This window comes from Spermophilus citellus (assembly GCF_964194105.1).
Source record: "Spermophilus citellus genome assembly, contig: SCAFFOLD_193, whole genome shotgun sequence".
Lineage (NCBI taxonomy): Eukaryota > Metazoa > Chordata > Mammalia > Rodentia > Sciuridae > Spermophilus > Spermophilus citellus.
Genome location: NW_027672747.1, coordinates 269508 through 290023, shown reverse-complemented (window position 1 = coordinate 290023; position 20516 = coordinate 269508). Strand labels below are relative to the sequence as shown.

Below are 20516 nucleotides of genomic sequence, written 5' to 3'. Positions count from 1 at the left end.
TGGAGACAGAACCCAGGGACCCCCGACATTGGACTTCCGTGCCTCTTGGTATTGCCACACAGTCAGACAGAGGGTCCGGTCCCTTCCCTCCCTCATTCAGCAAGCACAGCATTGTTGTCCGATGCTGTGGCGGGCACGTGGTCTTCCCCAGGGAGCCCAGGTCTGTGTCTGAGCTTCTGTTTGCCAGTGTGACCATCCCCTCTTTCACTGGAGAGTTGTGGCATGCCTGTCCCATGCCAGGCCCGTTCCGGTGGTGGGCAGAGCGGAGGCGCAGGTCAGGAGAGCACGGTGGACAAAGCCCCCTTGTGCCCACTCTTGAGTAGACCAGGGAAACAGGAAGCTTGTTTGAGGTGGTGTGGTTGGGAGGTGATGTTTGAACTGAGGCCTACGGGCTGAGGAACCAGCCCTGTGGCTGGCAGAGGACAGAGGTGCAGGGAAGAGAGTGGCAGACTTGGCTGTACCCTGACTCGGGGACTGCAGGGGAGCTGGAGTCGCTGACTGTCCAAGTAGGTGGGAGAGGGACTCCCTGGAGCTGACTTTTGAGCTGGGTCCTGCAGGATCAGTGGAAACTGGCTGTTGATAGAGGCTGTGAGGGGACTTGTGACATGGACGTGCTGAGGGATGCTGAGACACTGGCTGGGTCTGGCGTGAGGGGACTGAAGGGCTGGGTGCGAGGTGAGGCTGGAGAGCAGGCTGTGACAGGTCAGGTGGTGCCCTGCCCAGGACCGCTGACCCTTCTGCCTGTCTATATGGCAGAAAAATGCTTTGAAGATGGGTCCTGGGGCCCCTTCAAGCTTGCGGCTCACTGGGCCTGGGCATCTGCATTTTACCAAGCTCCCTTGACAGGTGGTGCAGAGTTCCGGGGCCTCTGGCATGGAGGAGGAGCCTGTGCTGAGGGCATTCAGGGTCATGCCTCTGGATATGGCCAGTAGGTCCCTGGGAACTTATCTAGGGTGACACCCATTCCCACCCACTGGAGCAGAGGCCAAATCCCACCCTCTCTGGTCTCCAAGGCCACAGTGGGCAGGGTGAGCCTTCAGGGGACCTCAGGGCACTATGGATAATAATCCAGTAGTCCACTCCACTGATTGTTCACCTGCTGCATGTGGCTCTGTCCTGCATCCCTGATCTCCCTGATCTCCGACAGCCCTGCAGCTGATGCTTTGGTTACCCATCTTCCAGGTGAGGGAACTGAGGCTCAGCTAGGTTAAGGCACTTGTCCGAGCTCCAAGTGCTAGTAGAGGTGAGAGGCAGAGCTGTGACTGGGAAAGAGTGCGCCTCCTGGGGCTGAGGAGGAGGAGCCCCATCAGCAACCTTTCTCTGCCACTTCCCATTCTTTGCTGCTCTAATAAGCATGCCAGCACACCTGAGTTGCTGGAATTGCAGCCCTGTAACTGCCAGCGGGGCTTGGCGGGTTTCCCGTTGTGGTGTCTCTGCTCAGTCTCCTAGGTGGAAACTACCTGTGGATCAGAGTCAGAGACAGCCTGCCAGCCTCTAGCCCCTAGGACTGCACCCACAGCCCACCTGCCCAGGGAGGGTCTGCAGAGCACCTTTAAGGTGGTCATTTTTGCCCACTGCTCATGGCAACCCTGTTGGTAGGTATCATAAATATCACCATTTCACAGATGAGGAAACTGAGGTTCACAGAGGTGAAGTCATTTTCCTGGTGTCACACAGCTCCTGAGTGATACGCAGGCAGAGATGCTGGAACAGTGGGACATTTCAGCTTTGTGTGCATCTCTTGGGACCTTGGTCCTTTTTCTGTGTTCAGCCGTTAAGGAAAGGGGTGTGAACTGAGACTCCATCCTGGGCCAGATGCTTGGAGCTGGGGGCACTGGAGAGCTTGAGTTTGGGGAGCCCTTTCATGAACTGCGTGGCCTCCTGAGGCACTTGGCCTCCCTGAGCCTTATATCCTCAACAGTGACATGTGGAGCTGGCAAGCTGTCCTGAAGACTCACTGTGAGCGTGCCACCAGGCCTGATCCTATGGCGGTGCTTGACAGATGAAATCCAACATTCTCATTCAAGTCGCGTTTCCCTTTTAGACCAGTGAAGATATGGGGAGGGCTGGGGCAGGGGCAGAGGATGGTGTTTTGGGGGAAGCCAGGTGAGCCGGGCCCATGTCCTGGGGACAGACCTGCACACAGAGCCTGTGGCAGGGCCAGAAGCACAGCCCAGCCCCGAGCTTGTTCCCCGGCTCCATCCTCACAAGCTCGGCAGCTGCTCTATGTAGACCCCGAGGGAGCCCGGGGAACGTGGTCTTGCCTGGGGGAGGCAGGAGACACCACAGCATGTACCTGAGTCACTGTTGCTGCTGCTGTCATTTTAAACCCAGGAGTGAGGATGTCGCCATGTCTTGTGGAGGTGCCCCGTTGGGAGACCTTAGTTCAGAGGCTAAGGTCTCTAAGTCTCCTTCTGTTCCCTGCACCATGAAAACTAAGGCAGGGAAGGCCTGGACTGGTCAGAGGTCATCTGAAAGTGCTGGAAGCCTGGCTTGTCCCATGCACGTGCATCAGTGCAGACCCAAGCCCCTCTGAAGGGCATTGGTGATCTGGTGCTTATCCTCCCTCTCTGCCCCCAGAGACTTTGTGACCAGGGAGAACCTCATTTCCCCTTTTGTGAACTAAAGAGGATGGACTTTGTAAGGCAGCATGTGCTTTAGGCATACAGTAGGTGCTTAAATGTTTTGGTGCAGCCGATAAAAGAAAGGGCTTGAGGGTCAGCTGACGTGACTTTGAGGCCCCTGCATGGCCTCAGACCTTCATTGTGACTTGGACCAGATGTGGACCCTTCCTGCCCATCTGGTGTAACTTCCTCCTACCTACAGGTGGGGTTGGGGGACGGGACAGTGTTTCCCCAGGGCCACAGAGGGCCAGGAGACTGGCATGTGCCCACAAGAGCTGCAGGGGACCTTGGGTTAATGGGAGGATGCTGGAGGGTCTGGGAGAGGCCTCCTACCTTCAGCTCTGAGGCTGCAAAGATTCCTCCCAGTCTGTCTTCTCTGGACCAGAGCCTTCTCCTGGGAGGGAAGGAGGGAGGAGGGCAGGGGTCAGGTGGCAAGTGAGGCCCTGGATCTGCAGAGACTGTGCCTCTGGGGCCCTGGAGTCCCTGAACAGCATGCTCCCAGGGATCCCAGTTTGCTGGGGTGAGGGGGGAGCTGGTGACTCTTCTGGTCTCTGGAGAGTCCCTCGGCCTGCCACCTTCCCAGCTGGGCTGTGGGCGGAGTCCTTTCCCTTCCTTCACTTGCCCCGCCCCCTCCCACCGACCTTGAGGCGCTCCTGCAGGTCTGGTCTGGGTGGGGAGGTGGCAGAGGCTCCGGGAAACTTGACAGCCAATTGATCCCTTCTCGGGAAGTTGAAAGTAGAGAGTCGTGTTTGAAGGTTTAGCTGAAATTAGGTCTCAGGGCTATTTTTTGCGAGATGGAGAAGGAAAAGTGTCAGAGAGGGGAAGGCCCAGGGGGCTGTCAGGAGCTGCAGATGGACTCAGTACCAGGTCGATGGCAGGTGCTTCCACAAGCAGGTCTTTGGTTCTTTTCAAGAACTCACTTTTACCAGGTGCTTGTTTCTGAGGCGTGACATGTGCCTGGGGTGCTGCAGGAACCCAGAACAAGGGGTCTCTGCCTGGGGAGGAGGGAAAAGAATTCCTGCAGGAGGAATCTTTGAGGCTGGACTTTGAGGGATGTGTAGGAGTTTTTCAGGAACAAAAGGAGAAGAATATTTCAATTAGATGGATATCTAACTGAGCAGGAGCAAGCCAAGGGACCTGCGTGATGGTGATCGAGGTGTTGGATGGGTTGGGGGCATAAGGGAGAAGGCCTGGGGAGAGAAGTGAGGGGCTTTGGGGTGGGTAATAAAGCCTTTGCACTTCTCCAGAATGCAGGAGCCACAGGGACAAGGCTCCCGGCGAAGTCCCGCTAGCAGACTGAAGGGTGACCCCTGCCCAGCATGGAAAGGCGGTCAGAAACGATCTGTCCAACCCTCCTCACACCGAGGAGGCAATGAGGCTCAGAGAGGGGAAGGTCCTTTCCCAAGGTCACAGGGCCTGTCTGGGGCAGGGCCTGGAGCTGAGCCCAGGGCTCACCACACCCCATCCTCACTGGACATCCGCCACCTGCTTCCGAGTGGGCCTTCCCCCCCCCCGGCTCCCATCACTTCCGGGCAGTGGAGGGCTTCCTGGAATAGCCCTTTGCGGGTCCCAGTGCCCTAGGAGGCCCCAATGCCTCCTCCTGCTCATTGGCACAACCCCATCTCCTGGCCCTGGACCCACAGCTTGTCGGGGGCTGCCTGTCAGAGGAGGGGTGACTCCGGGACAGGAGAGCAACTTTCTCTGTGGCACATTCCCCCACCAATGCCCCTTCTCCATGAAGGCAGCTCTGGGTTGCCCTCACGCAGGGAAACTGAGGCCCAGGGAGGGAAGGCGTGCCAGGTCCCCTTCGGGGGCTTCCTGCACCAGTCGGGACTGCCCTTGGCATCTCAAATGCACCACCCCTTGGGACACATGGAAGCCTGTGGCAGGGCAGCTGTGCTGAGTCCCAGGCTGAGGCCCCACACGAGGGGTCCCAGCACCCACTTTGTAGTATGAGGAATTTGCCCACGAGACTCATGTCCCTTGCTCTGCTCTGTGCTAGGAGCTGGACTCTGCTGACCTGGTGTCTGGCAAGAGGTCAGCAGGTGAGAGTCGGTGGGAGAACGGGTCCCAGCACCCTCAGCCCCTCCAGCCCTGCCTTCCCTGGGACTTAATTGTTAGCAAGCTATTCAAACCTGAAGGGACAGTCCCTGTCGTCCGTCTGGGCCTGTGTTCTGTGGGAAGAGGCCCCTTTCTGTAGGGGAATGTAGGGGGTGGGGATGTTGTCACAGGCCACCAGATGCAGGAGCTGTCCAGGGTGGCCAGGGCAGGAGTGTGGGCCAGGGATATGGGAGCTTCCCTATTTGGAGCCAGGCCAGGCCAGAGTCTGAGCCAGGACAGAGGTGGCACTGTGACATTTGGCAGGGTTAGGGGGTTACCCACCCCTCTGATAATCAGGAAGGTGGTTTTGTTAGCTCTGCTGTACGAGGCTCCTCTCCCAAGGCTCTTGGAGGAGGGACAGGCCCAAGGTCATAAGACTGGCCAGTGGCAGAGCGGGGGCCTCAGACAGCACCCCAGTCCCTGGGTCCTTCCTGGCTGTGAACTCACTCACTTTCCCTCAGCCCTTTCCACCTTCCTCCTTTCTTTCTTTCAATAAATTTTTAATCTGTGTCAACTGTGTCAGAGCCTGTGCTGGGCACTGAGGATACATGTAGGATTAAAATGTAGTTGCTCAGGGCTGGGGATGTGGCTCAAGCGGTAATGCGCTCGCCTGGCATGCGTGTGGCCCGGGTTCGATCCTCAGCACCACATACCAACAAAGATGTTGTGTCCGCCGAGAACTAAAAAATAAATATTAAAAATTCTCTCTCTCTCTCTCTCTCTCTCTCTCTCTCCTCTCTCACTCTCTCTTTAAAAAAAATGTAGTTGCTCCCTGCAAAAATGTAGAGGGGTTGGCTGGGTTTATAATTTCCAGGCAGGGAGAGGAAAAGGATATTCCAGGCCGTCACGACAGCCCCTGTGAAGGTCAGGAGATGAGAAACATCAGGAGTAACTGAGAGCAGTTTGGGGGCTGAGGTGTGGAGAAATGGCTGGAATATAAGTGAGAGGAGACCCATGACAGTGAACAGAGTAAACAGAATATGAGGCTGTATTAACAGAAGCATGGAGTCCCCAAAGAAGGAGTTGAGATAAACCAGAGTACGTCAGAGCAGACCTGGGGTGCAGAATGTGCTTCACCCAGGAATATACCGAGCCAGCAGGACCTCCTTCAGTGGACAGAGACTGGAACTGGGGTGGCAGGTTCAGGATAGGTTCAAGCAGGTTGTTGGGAGCCCTTCCCACCCCAACACCTGGGCTTAGAATGTCCTTGCTGGGCGGGGGGTTGAGGGCAGACGTGGGGGGGAGAGCCCACTTCCAGGTACCCTGGAATCTCTCTTCTCATCCTGGGTGTGCAAGCTTGGCCCAGGAGGGTGTGGAAAGGGGAGGTAACAGGGAGCCCCCGCACCCTCCTCTTCTGCTCTGGGATCTTCGGGGGCACCTCCTAGACCTTCTTCCATTTCCCAGCCCTGCCCTTCAAGGGCTCAGATAATCGGATCCTTGTCAACTTTATTCTGCACTAACGGGGCCCAGGCAGGCTCAGTGCAGCGGGCGGGAGGCTGTGGGGGCTCTGCCTTCCACTCTTCACTTGCTCTCTGGGCCCCAGCTTCCTCCAGCAGGATTCGAATCTTGGCTACTGTCCCCTCTGTGATTCAGGCAAGTTGCCCCGACTCTGAACCTCTCTATCCCCATCTATAAACGAACACCGGAGCCATGAGTGCTCAGTACCTGGCACAGGGGAGGCACAACCCCTTGCTTGCACAGGGGCGCACCCCTGCCCAGTACTGCCCCGGAGCTCCAGGGAACCTGAACACCCCCATCTTCACCGACTGCCCCTCAGCACCATGCCCCCCCAAGAGCTTATAGGCTAAGCTGTGGCTCCAGGAGGTGGAGAGAGATGGGGAGTGAGGGCCTCACTGACCAGAGACCACAGAGTTCTCAGATGGCCAGTCCTGATGGACAGAACTGGAGGTGCCTGTGCAGGGTGTTTTCCTGCCAGTTGGGGGCAGCAGAGGGCAGCGAGTGGCCACCTGGGTGGCTACTCCCAGTGATGTCCTGGGGGTTTGTGTGCTGGCCCAGGGAGCCTGAGAGCTGCAGAGCCGCGGAGCCACCTGCTAGGTGGTGGGATCCGCTTCAGTCAGGGAGCACCCCATCAGCTGGCCACTGCTGGGCCTGGCAGCAGGGGTGGCCGAGCCAGCCAGGCCTGGGTCGACCAGAGAGCTGGAATGTTGAAAGGAGACTGTGGTCAGGGACATTGGAGGGGAAGGTTTGGGATGAAGATAGCCTCCCATGAGGAAGGGCACAGGCGCAGGTGGCCAGAGTGCTGTGGTCACCAGTGGATACTCAGCCACTGCCACCCTTTGACAATTGACAGGCAGCTTGTTCCAGCCTTACTACTGGTTTGGGAGGGAGCCAGGTGGACATTCTGGGAGAGGTGGGTGGTGGTCAGAGCCTGGGCCTGCTGGCCCGGCTGGAACCCGTCTCTATTACTCTTTGCTTCTCTGTAGGGGGGATCCTGAAGCCTGTTTTGCCCAGGGCAGGCGCTGGGCACTCCTAGATCTTGTCTCATTTCATCCTTACAACGGGAGGCAGATCACAGGCACCCCACTTCCCAAAGGTGGCAGAACAGTGGGAGACAGAGAGGGAAGAACTAGCCGAGGCTTGCTCAGCTCGGAGCCCGGATGTGGAAGTCCTCACAGAGCCTGGCAGCTGCCCCCTGCCCAGTCTTTGCTAGCCAGTGCTGTTATCCTGTCCTTCTTACAGATAAGGACACTGAAGCCCAGAGAGGGAGATGTGTGGTTCCAGGTCACACAGAGAGCAGACAGAGCTGGTGTTTGAATATGGGCCTCCCTTCTCCCTGCCTTACTTTGTCCTGTTCTGCATCCCACAGGCCTTGTTCGATGGTTAGAAGGCATCTATGCTGGGAAGACACCCTGGGGTAGAGAGAAATACTCCTCTCTTCCCCTTCCCTGTGGCCCTGCAGTCCCTCCCCCCTTCTCCACCCTCCTTCCTGGAACCAGGAGCATGGATGTTGGAGGGCAAGGCTCAGATGCCTTCGTCCCTCCTCACGCTAGGAAGATAAAGCGATCAAGTGGCATTTGGTTGGGATTGCAGACATAATTATATCTGAGCTCTCCGGTGGGAATTGTTTCCAAAGCCAGGAAGCCCTCTGTGGAGGTGGCAGCAGTGACATCTGTTTTGACACAAGTCTTCACTTCGGGATGAGTGACTTTTCCTGTGGAATTGCTTAAAGAACATTTAAAATGAGCCATGGTTGTTACTTCTCTGCCCCAGTGCCGGAGACGGCCCCTAGTAATGGGGGGATCTAGTTCCCCAGCCTGGCATTCAAGGACCCACCGTCTTTCCCAGCCCCTGTGCCTTGGATCTGGCTGGTCCTTCGGCCAAAGGTCCCTCATGGCCATCCTGGGCTCCCTCCCTCCCCTGTGACGCCCTCACCTGGGCAAGAGTCCCCTCCCCAGTCTCCAGAACAACTCTGCCTGCACAACCTCTCTCAAGGACTCTGTCACTTAACGATGCACCACCACGTGTCCCTCTCCCATCAGCCCAGCCCGTGGTGACCTTCTCGAGGGCAGAGGCTGTTTCTGATTCATCTGAGCCCTTAGCACTGGGGCAAGGCCTGACCCTAGTGGGCACTGGAGGGGCTGGTGGAAGTTAATGGGTTAAATGGAGTGAGTGGGCTGAGCAGGGAAGAGAGGTCAGGAAAAGTCACCGCCCCACCACAGAACCCCAGGGAGACACCGCCCAGGCCTGGACACTGACCTTGACCCTGCACCGGGGGTTCCCGTGAGCCTTTGGAGGCCTGGACTTCCCCTGGGAGCTTGGCCTGACAATGGGAGGACAGTGGCCTGCAAGGGCCTCTCCTGACGTGGGTCTGGTGTCCCTGGTGTGGACGGCTCACTCACTCAGGGATTTAGGGGGCCTTCGCCACCCTCTTCCCAAGGCCAGGAGCGCCTGGGGGTCTGCTGTTCCCATTGGCTCTTCATCCAGGGATAATGAGATAACACCACTTCCGGCTTTGCTGGCCTGGGGCTGGCCTGGGCTGCTGGATGCCTGGGAGGGCAAGGCAGGGTCATCTACAATTAGCACACCTCCATTGGGCAAGCTGTTGTCCCCAGAAGGTCCCTGTCATTTGTTGTCACTTGCAAATGAGTCATCAGGGAGGCATGCCCAAGCTAGAAAGGATTTAGAGGTCAGCTAGACCAATCTCCTCGCTGTACTGCCCAGGGCTTTGGGGTCTCTAGTGGAATCATGTAGGAAGCACGGCTCTGGAGCAGACCACCTGGGTTGAACCCAGCTGCTGCTTCCTGGCTGTGTGGCCCTGTGCAAGTTGCCTGCCCTTTCTGAGCCTTGGCTCGCTCATTTGCACACTGGGTTTTGAGAATTAAACAACAAAAGAGAATTCACATAAAGCTCTAATACATTGCCAGAAGTAAGCGTCAGGATAACATGGACTCACATGGACTCATTCTTGTTAGGGTGTTGGAATAGCTCTCACTGTCATCAATAGCAGTGCTGGGTTTGGACCTGTGTCCTTGACCCTGAGTGTGGTCTAACCACTGGGTATCAGAGGGCACAGGGTAGGGAGCAAGCAATGAAGTCAGTGAGTCACTCAGGAAGACTGGCCTGGGGGTGGGACCTTAGCAACAGGGCCTGGCCCAGTGCAGAGAAAGAACTAGGAGAGCCCCTGCTGCAGGGGTGAGTCCCCCTGAGGGAGTGGGCGGGCTTCCCTGTCCCCAACTGACCCCTAGGCCAGGGCTAGCCCAGACCTTGCAGAGCTGATGAGGTGCTTGTGGCCCTCAAACCTCTGAGGGGCTTATTACCCCGAGGCAAGTGCCGGCTGATGGAGGATTGATTTATGGAACAGTGAGTCACACCCTGGCCGCTCCTGGCTGAGACCTCAGTAATACATTGACCCCCCCCACCCAATCCCGGGCCCTGGCAGGCCACTGGGAGGGCTTTCTGCTGTCCTCCCCTGCCCCTCACACCCTCCGCCCCTCGAGTGACTGGGCTCCACTCTCCTTCCCCTCCAGACTCCCAGGTTCCTGAGGGCCCCCTTGCCTTGGGTGTGCCCCACCCTGGGGAAGGAGGTGGTGGGCCCAGGCTGGGATGCTGCGTGTCACTTGGAAGCCCTACGATTACTCCAGGGCCTCCCAGGCAGCCAGACTCAGCCCTGCCTCCCCGAAGCCTGTGCCTGAGCTGCGACTGGGCTCAGGTTCCCTCTGTGAGGCTGTCCTGCCCCTGCTCCTCTTGGCAGGGGCACCTGCTGTCTCCCCCTCTGTTTCTAAACTGCCCTCCAGAGCTGCCGCCTCCACCATCCCGTTCAGATTGCTCCAAAGTGGGATCCTGTAAAGGGCCTCTCCGAGCCCTTTCTCCTTTTTCTTTTGTCATAAACATGTCTTAATTCATTCGGGAAATATTTAGGAAATATCTGCCACCCTGCCATGGGCTGCCATGGTCCTTCTCTGGGGCTCTTACAGCCCAGAGGGGGTGGGGACGCTAAGCAAATTCATGGATAATCACAACCACGATGAGCTGGCAGAGAGACCTGGCCTGGCCCAAGGGTATTGGGGAGACCCAGCCAGGGGAGGGACCTGAGGGTGAGCAAAGCCCATGGTGCAAGGGGCTCTCTGGCTTGTGGCGGGGCTGGTGGTCACAGGGAAACGACAAAGTGACCATGTCAGCAGGCAGAATGGAGTGTGTGCCAGGAAGCGGGCTGCGGTCCTTCTATGTGTCGCCTCATCACATCACCACTGGGACTGCTTCTTGTCCCCATTTTACAGAAGAAGACAGCCATGGACACTCAGCCACTGGCCTAAGGTCCCAGAGCCACTGAGCAGTGGAGCCCTGTGCTCTCCCCTCTTCAGGGGGCAGTGGAGGCATTTGCCTTTTACCTGGGGATTCCTAGACATGGAGGTGCCTCGGACCTCACAGGTATGCTCAGGGTGCGATCTCCGGGGTGTTGATGGGCAGGAGGAGCTGTGTTTGGGGCAGGGGTCTCCAGCTCTTGCCAGGCCACAGGACCCTGAAGGCTCTGGGCTCCCGGCTCCTTGACCTCTGGGCCACCTTTCCTTTCTGCTCTGGTGTGATGGGCCCATGTGTCCGTGTCGTGCTGATGCTGAGCGTGGTGTATACACGTGGGTTTGTTTCAGTGTGCTTGTTAACCTGTGTGTCTGTACGTGTGTGTGTGTGCTGTCCCATGTGCACATGGGTCTCCGTGTCTGTGGCGCGGTTGTGTTGGGGAGACGCGTATGCTTGCGTGAGCCTTTCTCTGCAGGCGGGCACACGTGTGTATTTGTGTGGATGCCTCTTCTTGAACTTGTGTGTTTCTGGCGTATGTGTTTCTCCATGTGAAGGTGTTTAGTTTTGGTTTTCTGGGCAGTGTTTCAGGGAAGAGTGACCCTCGAGTGTCCCTCATAGTCTATTCACTGGTTCTCTTCGTTGAACCCAAGTAGTCCGGCTGCCTCTCAAGGCGAAGTGGAGCGTGGGGGTTTTTGTGTTTGATGGAGTGCTGGCACGGGGTGGGCAGGGTTCTGAGGGCCTAGGGGGGCATGTGAGTGGGTGGCCATCAGAAAGCACCAACTTAATCCAGCTTTAAAGGCCTTCCCTCCTTCACCTGTCACAATGTCTGACATTCTGTCCTCTGTGAGTCATCCCCCAGTTGGGATCCTCTTTGATGGCACATACCTTCCGGGGTAGGAGGCCAGGGATGGACAGCTTGCTAAGGGCAGGGCCCCAGCACCTGGGAAGAAGGGTGGGAGAGTGGCCCATCTGAGGACACGAGCCAAGCCAGAGAATTCCTTGGTGTACTGTTAGCGTCAAGCTCGGGAAAGCCAGGCAGCCTGGCCCTAGCCGCTGCTCTGACTAGAGAACCTCAAATGTCAGTACTGAGAAGGTCTGGATGATCACCCAACCCAGCCCCTTAGCTACAGATGGGAAGGCGGAGGCCTGCAAAAGGGGGGACCTGGGAGATCCCCTCAGACCCCACTTTCCTTTCAGCACCAAGGTTGAAACCAGGAGAGTTTTATTTCTGAATTGTCCCCAGGCCCCCTTTTTATAAAATTTGTTTTCAGACAAGGTCTCTAAGTTGCCCAGGTGGACCTCAAATTTGTGATCCTTGCCTCAGCCTCCTGAGTCACTGTACTACAGGTGTGCATTATCATACCTGGCTAGCCTGGTCGATTCTTGAAATGTCAGTGGCTAGGGTTTTGAGGAACAAGGGGGCCTGGGTTCTGCTGTCCTGCCACTGCCTAGCTTGTGCATTCTGGGCAAGTCCTATTGTTCTCTGGGCTTCATGAGGGGCCTCATGTGGTACTGGCCTGTCTCTGGGCCCTCTTGGCTCTCAATCTGTGACCCAGGAGGCAGGACCCCCACTACTCCCCGCCCTGGTGTCCCTGCAGCCTGCTGATGTTTTAGGTCTGCCTACAGCCTGTGTGCCTGGGGCCGAGAGGTGGCAGTAACTGGATCTTCCTGTGCCTTTCCTTTTGATTTAGATGTATTCTTGGCATTTGAACAAAGCCTCAGAAAGATATTAAGAGAGATGTCTGTCAAAATAGCCTCCCTCCTTGAAGGCTCTCTGTTTGAGTATGGACCTTAGATGCTGGGCCTCTGTTGAAGGAGGACCATGGGTTCTGTCTCTGGGCTTGCTGAGCACTGTCTTGGGGTTCCAGTGTGGGCAGTTGAGGAGCCAATGGGAGTCAAAGCTGTGTCAGCCCCCCTACTCCATCTTCAGTGCCTCATGGTCAGTTTGTTGGAAGGGGAGAGGGTGATGAAGGCAGGCCGTGGGCAGAAAAGGCAAGATCAAATAGATGCAGGGGTTGGAAATGCTGGAACTGGAATTTGCCTTGTTTGCATAGCTGCTGTGTGCCAGGCACGTGCTCCACGCTCCACGGAGAGGGAGGAACAGTGGTGCAGAGACTGGTGTCTCGATGCAGGGCTCCCCGGTGTGTGGGTGGTGGTGCTGGAACTCAAGCCCGTGGTTTCCTAGCTGCTGCCGCCTGGGCTGAGGGCCAGGTGCACATGAGGACAGGACTGAGCTTCCAGGTGGGTCCTGTGTGCCTCCCCTTCTACCTGGGTTGGAGCATGGAGGATGATCTGAGCTGTAGTTTCACATGGGGTGGAGGGGTCTCTCCCCTGTTCACCCAGGAACAGGACTTTCCTGGTTAGAGTCCCAGCTCTACCACATGTCAGCTCAGCTAGTGCCTTTGCTTCTCCAAGCCCCCATTTCCTGTCCTGACAACCCCAAACAGTCTCAATTCTGCAGCCTGCATCCTCTTAAGGACTCCTCCTTTTAGAGGCCCTGGGCCTCCAGGGTGGTCTGCCCCCGGAGTGGGAGGTATGCAGTGAGTTACTATGGGACACAGCCACTTGGCAGAACCAGAGCTCGATAGCTGGTCATTTATCATCATCATCATCACTTGGAATTGATTGAAATGGGCGAATGAAGAAACCAGGCGGCTGCAATCGCGAGGACTGGAGAGGCTCCTGAGTAGGAGCGGGGCGTGAGCCAGACTTCAGGACAGTGGCTCATGGCTGCAGCTGGCGTGGGGAGCGGCTTGGGGACCCAGCGGTCCTCGGGCCTGGTTTCCCATGTGAGTCTGCCCTGTGCTTTGGTCAGTGATATGGAAGGAAGTCCAGGGGGCTTGTGGGTCAGCAGGGAAGGGGCTGTGTCCATCCTCAGAGAAGGGCAGAGGCCACGCAGCTGTCCAGACCCAGTCATCAGGGACAGGCTGAGGGCACAGCTTGTCACAAAAGCCCTGGGGCCTTCCGAAACCAGCGCAGCTGCCTGACTAGCACATAGGCACAGGGCTGTGCTCTCAGAGGTGGAGTGCCCCATCTGAGGACAGAGCCGTGTGGTCCCCATGAACTCTGGGGGCTGCTTGCTGCGCTTTAGACATCAGTCCCTGCTCCCCGGGATGAAAGCCGAGGCGTCACCTGAGCAGTCGTGCCCACCCTATGCCCTGGAGAACTGGGTTGGTCAGCAAGGCCAGCCCCCGTACTGGGGGGCAGCTTTCTGGAGAGGTGGGGATAAAGTCAGGTCCTGAGCGTTGTGGTTAAGAGGATCTGAGTGTGTGTAGGGCTGGGTGGGCTAGGGAGTAATAGTAGAAACCGTGTCTCACCCTCAAGATGAGCTGGACATAGCATATGTTACAGCAATGAGTTTAACAAGCCTGTGCATTCGTGTGGGAATTTGATGTGAGATAACATTTGGCTTTTCCTGAGAGCACTTACTGTGTGCTACACGCTGAGCCTAGAGCTTTACCAGCCTCCTTGGTCCTCAGTGCAGCCTGCTCCCCCATTTCACAGAGACAAGGGGACCTGTCTGGAATTTCTTAGTGAGGGGTCTGTGCCGCTGGGTTGCAGCCCTGCATACCAGTCTTCTCAGCCACTGACCGGCTTGGCAGCAGGCTCCAGCACAGCTCAGGAAGAGGACAGCAAGAACTCTGAAAGAAAGGGTGCATGATTTCCCGACTGCCACTAGTTAAAAGTTGACTTGGGTCTGTCTGTCTATTTATCTATCTATCTATCTATCTATCTATCTATCTATCTATCTATCTATCTATCTATTTTTGCAGCACTTGTGATAGAACCCAGGGCCTCTTGCATTCTAGGCAAGTGCATTACCACTGAGCCACTCCCCAGTCCCTTGAAGATCAGTCAGCCTGTCCTCTGGAGTTCGGGGGTGTAGCTACTGCCTTCCGAGGGACAGGAGAAAAGCCTTGTTTCCCTTCATCCAGAGCTGGGTGAGGACTTCCCCCAACCCCCGCCAGGCCTTCTATCCTGGTGAAGGAGAGAATGCAAGCTGTGAGTTTGGGCAGAACAGGGGACCAGAGTCTGGGGTCTTTGATTCACCATGCTGTGTGACCTTGGAAAAATCCCTCCCTGTCTCTAGGCCTCAGTCACCTCAGTAATGCAGTCTTTTGGAACTGAGTCCCCTTTCAGGATGATGAATATTTGTCATATGCAGGAACCTGAGCTGGGTCCCTGTGGGAAACAAGGTCTGTAGGGCAGATATGGGGTATGGTGGTGGGGCCAAAGGGAACCCTCCCTGTTCTCCTGAGAAATCACTCTCCCCATGATCTGAGCTCCTGGACCTAGTGTACACTGCTTATTCCATAGTGTTCTTGACTGTCAGGGTCACTGTGTTTAATGCACACCAGGCTCTCAATAAGGTGACTGAGTGGATGTTATAAAGAGCATTGAGTCCCAAGGTCATTGCTATTTCCAGTGGGGGTTAGATGCCATCCACGGTAGGTTTTAAAGAGGAAGCTGCTGTCAGAGAAGCATTAAGTGTCTCATAGGAGGAAGAGTGGGGAAGAGGAAGTGGCACACATTCACCCACCCTCCTGGAGAGGAGAGGACTTTATTTTTTTTTAAAACTCAGAAATAGGATCAAGCTGTCAATATTGCTGCAGAATGAGCCCCATAAATTGTGAAACATGCTTTGTGGTTCTTTGTACCACAAGAGTGTAAAAACTGACATTTTCATCAGGGTAGAAAATAAAATCCAAGGAAAAGGTACAAGGCCTTTGGGGGAGCTTGCTTGACACAATACCTGGGACAGTTCCATGCAGGCAATCCAGGTGAGGCTGAGGTGGGGAGAGCCCAGAGTTTACACAGAGGTGCAGATCGCTGCCTGCATGCTGTCTTCCAGAGTCTGGTGGTCCAAGTCTGCGGTGCCTTGCCTGCGGGTCACCCTTCTGAAGGAGGCTTCCTTCTGCCACCTCTGATACTGAGAGATTTTTTGCTGAGCTGCAGCTCATTTGAATACCTTGACAGGTAATGCTGGGCTGCAGAGTCAGATGCATTTGGAGTCCACCATTCAGGAAGGCCTTTGGGTGAGGTGATATGTCAGGCAGATGTTAGAGGATGTGCAGAATGCTGACAAGTGATCACAGGGATAGGTCTCCTATGGATGTGAAAGGTTGAGGAGAAATAAGTAAGGAGAGAAAAATAGGAAACGGGAAAGCTTGAAGAGGGTGGGCAAAAGAGGGATGTCTTATGGAAAAATCTCTGGCATTAGGCAGACCTGGAGGCTTGGTGTTCTTGGGTAAATCACTTTACCTCTCTGAGCAAGGCTTCATGTGCAGATAATGTTTTGCTGTTGTTTTTTGTTTGTGTGACTGATAGGAGATAATTCATACAGCTAAGGTTTGACCTTGTTGTGTTTATGGTTCTCTGGCCCTAGAGCTGGACAAATTCAGCTCTACAGCCAATGTCCAACCCACTCCCTGGACCCAGAGAGGACTGCCAAGGCAACCCGTATTGCATGGTGGATGAAATATAGTTTTCAGATTGTGTACAACATCAACTTTAAAATAAGTTATTCTTCCATTCACTTGTGTTGTTCAATCACTTGGATTTGGAGGTAGGGGCAGTGTGTGCCAGAACCCTTCCCAGAAAACTCTTCTTCCCTCAGGGATTCCTCCCTGCAGTTTTCCTGCCTTGAGCTGCCTTCATGTTCCAAGCCCTGCAGAACCCAGGCTGTGGGTAGCCTCTGGAGTCCCTATGTCCCCATCACCTGTAAAGGGAGCACTGATGCAACCCATTCTTCTCTGCAGCTCTTCCATTAGTCCAGAGCACTTGGAATGGGGCAGCTTCAAGCTGTAACCTGAGTTCCAATGCAGCCTGGTAAATGGAAGAATGGCCCCAATGGGGTGTCCCCAATCTTGAAAAACACGATAGGGGTACCTTGCACTTCAGTCCCTTGTTCCTCGCCCTAAACTGAGTGTTAGGGCTCCTGTCCCCAAGGTGGTTGTCCCTGCTGGGGTACAGTAGTGTCAGACTCCACCTGCACAGTCAGAGGCTGCCACTCGGGTTAGAGGTCTAGGTGGTCAGGGTACCAGGTGGCGGTCGGCTGGCCCCTCAGAGGACCACGCACCTGCTCTCTGAGCCTTAGTTCGCCCCATCTGTGAACCGCGGGCTGACAGCACGGCCTCACAGGTGGAGAAAGCGCTTTATCACTCCTCGACGGGGCAGGGGGCGTGTACTGCTCCAGGTGGGTAGGGAGGTGACCTCGTTTCCCCGCGACAGGCTGCGAGGCCAGGCGGAGGTGAGAGGCGGCGGTCTGTCCAGGCCCCCGGGGGTCCCCGCCCCTCCACGGCCCCGCCCCTCGGCCCCGCCCCTCTCGCCCCGGCACCGAAGGGCTCGGGCGGCCTCAGCCGCTGTCGGCTTGGCTCGGCTCGGCGTCGCCATGGCAACAGCGGCTTAGGGGGCGGGGGCGACGTGGCAGGCTGGGCTGGCGGGCGGGCGACGCGGGGTGGGCTGGGCCGCGCTGCGCAGGCCGGACCGTCGGCGCTCGGTCGGCGGGCGGGCGGGCGGCGGCGCTGGCCGCGAGCTGCTGGGGCCGAGCGCGAGCCCGGCCCGCCCTCCGCCGCGCGGCCGCCCAGCAGGGTGCGGATCCCGCGCGGGTCCCGGCCCGCCGCCGCCGCGCTAACCCCGCCTCCCCTTCCCCCTCTTGTCGCCCCGCGCGCAGGGCTTCCTCAGCCGCCGCCTCAAGGGCTCCATCAAGCGCACCAAGAGCCAGCCCAAGCTGGACCGCAACCACAGCTTCCGCCACATCCTGCCGGGGTCCCGGAGCGCAGCCGCCGCCGCCGCCGCCGCCGCCGCCGCCGCCGCCGACAATGAGAGGTGAGCCTGCCGCCGCCTGCCCGGCCTCCCCGCGCCGCCGCCCGGGATGCGCCCCGAGGGCGCGGGGACAAAGCCTGAGCCCCGGTTCAGGCGCGCTACCTGGGGGGGGATCCCACGCCGCCCTCAGGAACTTGTGGGGACCATCTCGGACCGGGGCCCGAGGCGAGGACTCTTTCTTTCCCCAGCTGGGTGAGGTGAGGAGGGGGTGTCCGAGGCCCGAGGCGAGGCCGGCGGGAAGTGCGCTAGCCGAGAAGTCCGGTCTCGCCTGGTCGAGGTGGGCGTTGTTTCCCGGGCCGTGCAGTGCCGGAGCTGAGGACGGAAGTGGCGCCTCCACCCCTAGGACCCATCCCCTGGCCTCGGGAGCCCCCGGGTGTCCGATACAAAAGACATTTTTCGTCTGGGTTTTGCTGAGACCCTGCCGCGCGGTGGTGAGGAAAAGGGTGAACATCTGGAGGGGAGGAGCAGGCGGCTGGGCCGCTTAGGGGGCACATCTGCTCTAAGTAGGGCACGTGCTCCGCTGGGGGCTGGGGCGGGCAGTGCCCAGGCCCTGAGTTCAGGGGCATGGCCAGGAAGAAGGGCCTTCCCAGCCTGGGCAGCTGCTTCGCCTCCTCACCTCTACACTCCCAGGGGTATCTCCTGCTCCTGGCAAGCAGGGAGCAGGTGTGGAAATTCCAGAGGGAGGTGGCCCGTGGGGCAGAGGAGAGGAAGAAGGTAGTTCAGCCTGCTGGGGAGTCACCGGCAGTGGAGCAGGGTACAGCTCGCAAGGGCAAGCCATCCTGGCCACGCACGTTGGGGCACTGGGCGGGCACAGCCTCTTGGGGACTGGGTCCTCCTCCTTGAGTGGTGCCAACCAGAGGCACCTTTCCACTCTGCTCAGGCAGAGCGTTGGATTCTTCTACCAGTTAGAACGTGTCCCTGCCTAGCCTGTGGAGGTGAAAGAGTGGGGTGCACCAAGGAGCTTTTCAGCATTCAGCCCCAACATCTCAGGCCACTGGCAGCTGCCTTCACTGGGCTGTGTCCGTGTGTACGATTGGCACTCCCTGTAGGGGAAGCATAGGTAGAATGAAAATGTCTCTCCCCTCCTCCTTGGTTCCAGCCGGCAAAGGAGTGCAAGTTATAGCCTAACTCCTGCCCAAGGTTGAGTGTCTTCTTTAACTGACCCTAGCATCTTACCAGAGAGTACCCCTCCACATCCCAGTAGAATTGCCAGACCTCTAATTTCCATCAGCCCAGAGCTGCTCTTTCCATCCCCACCACTGCCTGCAGCTGGCTCCCTGCCCCAGCTGCCAAGCCCAACCCTGGGCAGGAACCTCAGCCTTTCTCTGATGGCCGTGGTGCCCCAGGGGACCAGGCGTGCCCTGGCAGGAAGATGCAGCCAGGCCAGAGCTCAGTGCTGGGTGCAGCCACTGCGTCTTTGAAAATCTCGCCTTCCCATCTTTGTTATTGTCTGGGCGGCAGGCCACCGGGTTTGCTGCCTCCTTCCCTCCGCCCGGCCCCCACCTCCAGCTGTCTTCCCCAGGAACATGCCCTTCTCTGCGCTTTCCTTGGCAGGGGTCAGGACCCTCTGCACCCGCATGCGGGGGCTTGTGTACGTAACCTGTTTTGTGTGCATGTGGTGGTTGTTGGGGAGCAGAAGAGACAGCAGGCATCCGGCCTCTGAGTGTGTCTCCCCTCCTGGGAGCAGGCGGCATGCATGTCGTGTTTACCTCCCTCCAGCGGGAAGCCGGCTAAGAAACCCAACTGGCAAGCGCTTGGTTGGCAACCCTGGCAGGGAGGTCAGGGCATGGCTAAGATGACCTCGTGCAGGTCCTCCCCATCCTGGCTTTAGGTCAGCCTTGCTACATGTTAAGGGGGTGCAGAGTGGGGGTTGGGAGTGAAACTACAAGCCTGGTTTTGAAATTGAGGGTAAATGGTAGAGGTGGGAGCTGAATGTCACTGGCAGTGGTGGAATTGTCTTACTAATTTTCCGTAAACAAAATCTGGCTTGGTAGCTTCTCTGGCACAGAAAGGGAATCTAGATTTCCCATGAACAGGCAAAGAGACTGGGTTTGAAATCCTTTTACCCAGCCTTGGAGCTGAAAGACGAGGGCTCCTGATTTGTTGCTTTGCTTAGGAATAGATTTGCCCGGCTGCTGCTGGGGTGGGTGGGCGGGCAGATATTTCTCTGGGGCAGTCCCTGGAGTCTTTCTATTTGGAGTTGAGTGAGTAAAACTAACTATGGTGACCCCTCTTCTTTTCTCATGGTCAAACCTGGTTAGTGGAGAGGTACCTACTCCTACTCTTCGAGTGGGTTGGTTGTGTTAGTGAAGGCTGGAGGAGAGAATAGGCTGCCTTTGGTTTGGCTTAGCAGTAAGGAAGAGTTGAATCCTGTCTCCACAGGACCTCCACTGGCTGCCATGTCTCTCCTTGGGGGCTGGGGTAAGTGCTGAGAGAGTGGATGGGGACAGGGATGGGAAAGGGGCTGAGGGCTTCTAGGGTGGTAAGTGTGAGCCTTGTTCCCCGTGGCCCTCCCATGAAGATGAACAGCCCGGGGCATTGTTGGGTGGCCACTTGAATCCACCTTGGGGTGAATCTGTGATTTATATGGTAACTGAAGAAGCTTTGTTGCATGCTGCCTGTGTGCTCTGCAAACTGCTGTGTTAGGGAGGTTCTTTTTTTGCACTGAACTCTCTGATCCAGAGGTTGGGAACCAGTTGGTTCCGTGCTGCGATCTTTCTACTCCCTGGGAGAGGAATGTACCTAAGGTGTGGAAATGCTGCTCTCTGATTGTGAGATTGGAGTTAGGCTAGCTGGGGCTTGGTGGACTCAAGAGCCATAGGACAGGTTTGAGCCTTTGTACTTATTCTCCTGAATCTGGCTTTGGGGGAGGTTCCCAGCTGGTCTGCATAGTCCCTGGGCTCCTTAGACACTCATTTCTCCTTTAGAGGCTTTGGCAATAAGCACCAAGGACAGGTAATCATTTCTCTCATGGATAGCAGAAATGAATGCTGCTCAGAGCGCTTTCCAGGTGAAAGGTGTGCTGGCAAAAGCATTTTCATTTTGCAAGCTGGAAATGTGGTTCATTTACAGGGCTGTTTTAATGTTGGTAAAAGTGATACAGGATGTGGTGGTTCTGCCTTCCCAGATGATGATTTCTAAGTGACTCATTAATAATGTTCCTGAGGAGTGGCGGGGTAGGGGCTGGGGGTCAACTGGCATTATTATTCT

The 20516-nt window shown here is 56.9% G+C and overlaps 1 protein-coding gene across 1 annotated transcript in view; it reads left to right on the top strand.

Annotated features, from left to right (window-relative positions):
- Window positions 1-20516, top strand: part of LOC308640665 (disabled homolog 2-interacting protein-like) — a gene marked incomplete at its 3' end in the record, with an annotated part of 46519 nt that overhangs the window by 23726 nt on the left and 2277 nt on the right. The window contains exon 3 of the mRNA XM_081312468.1: window positions 17155-17309. Within this exon, the coding sequence (XP_081168594.1) occupies window positions 17155-17309 (155 nt within the window). The remainder of the gene's footprint in view (window positions 1-17154; window positions 17310-20516) is intronic.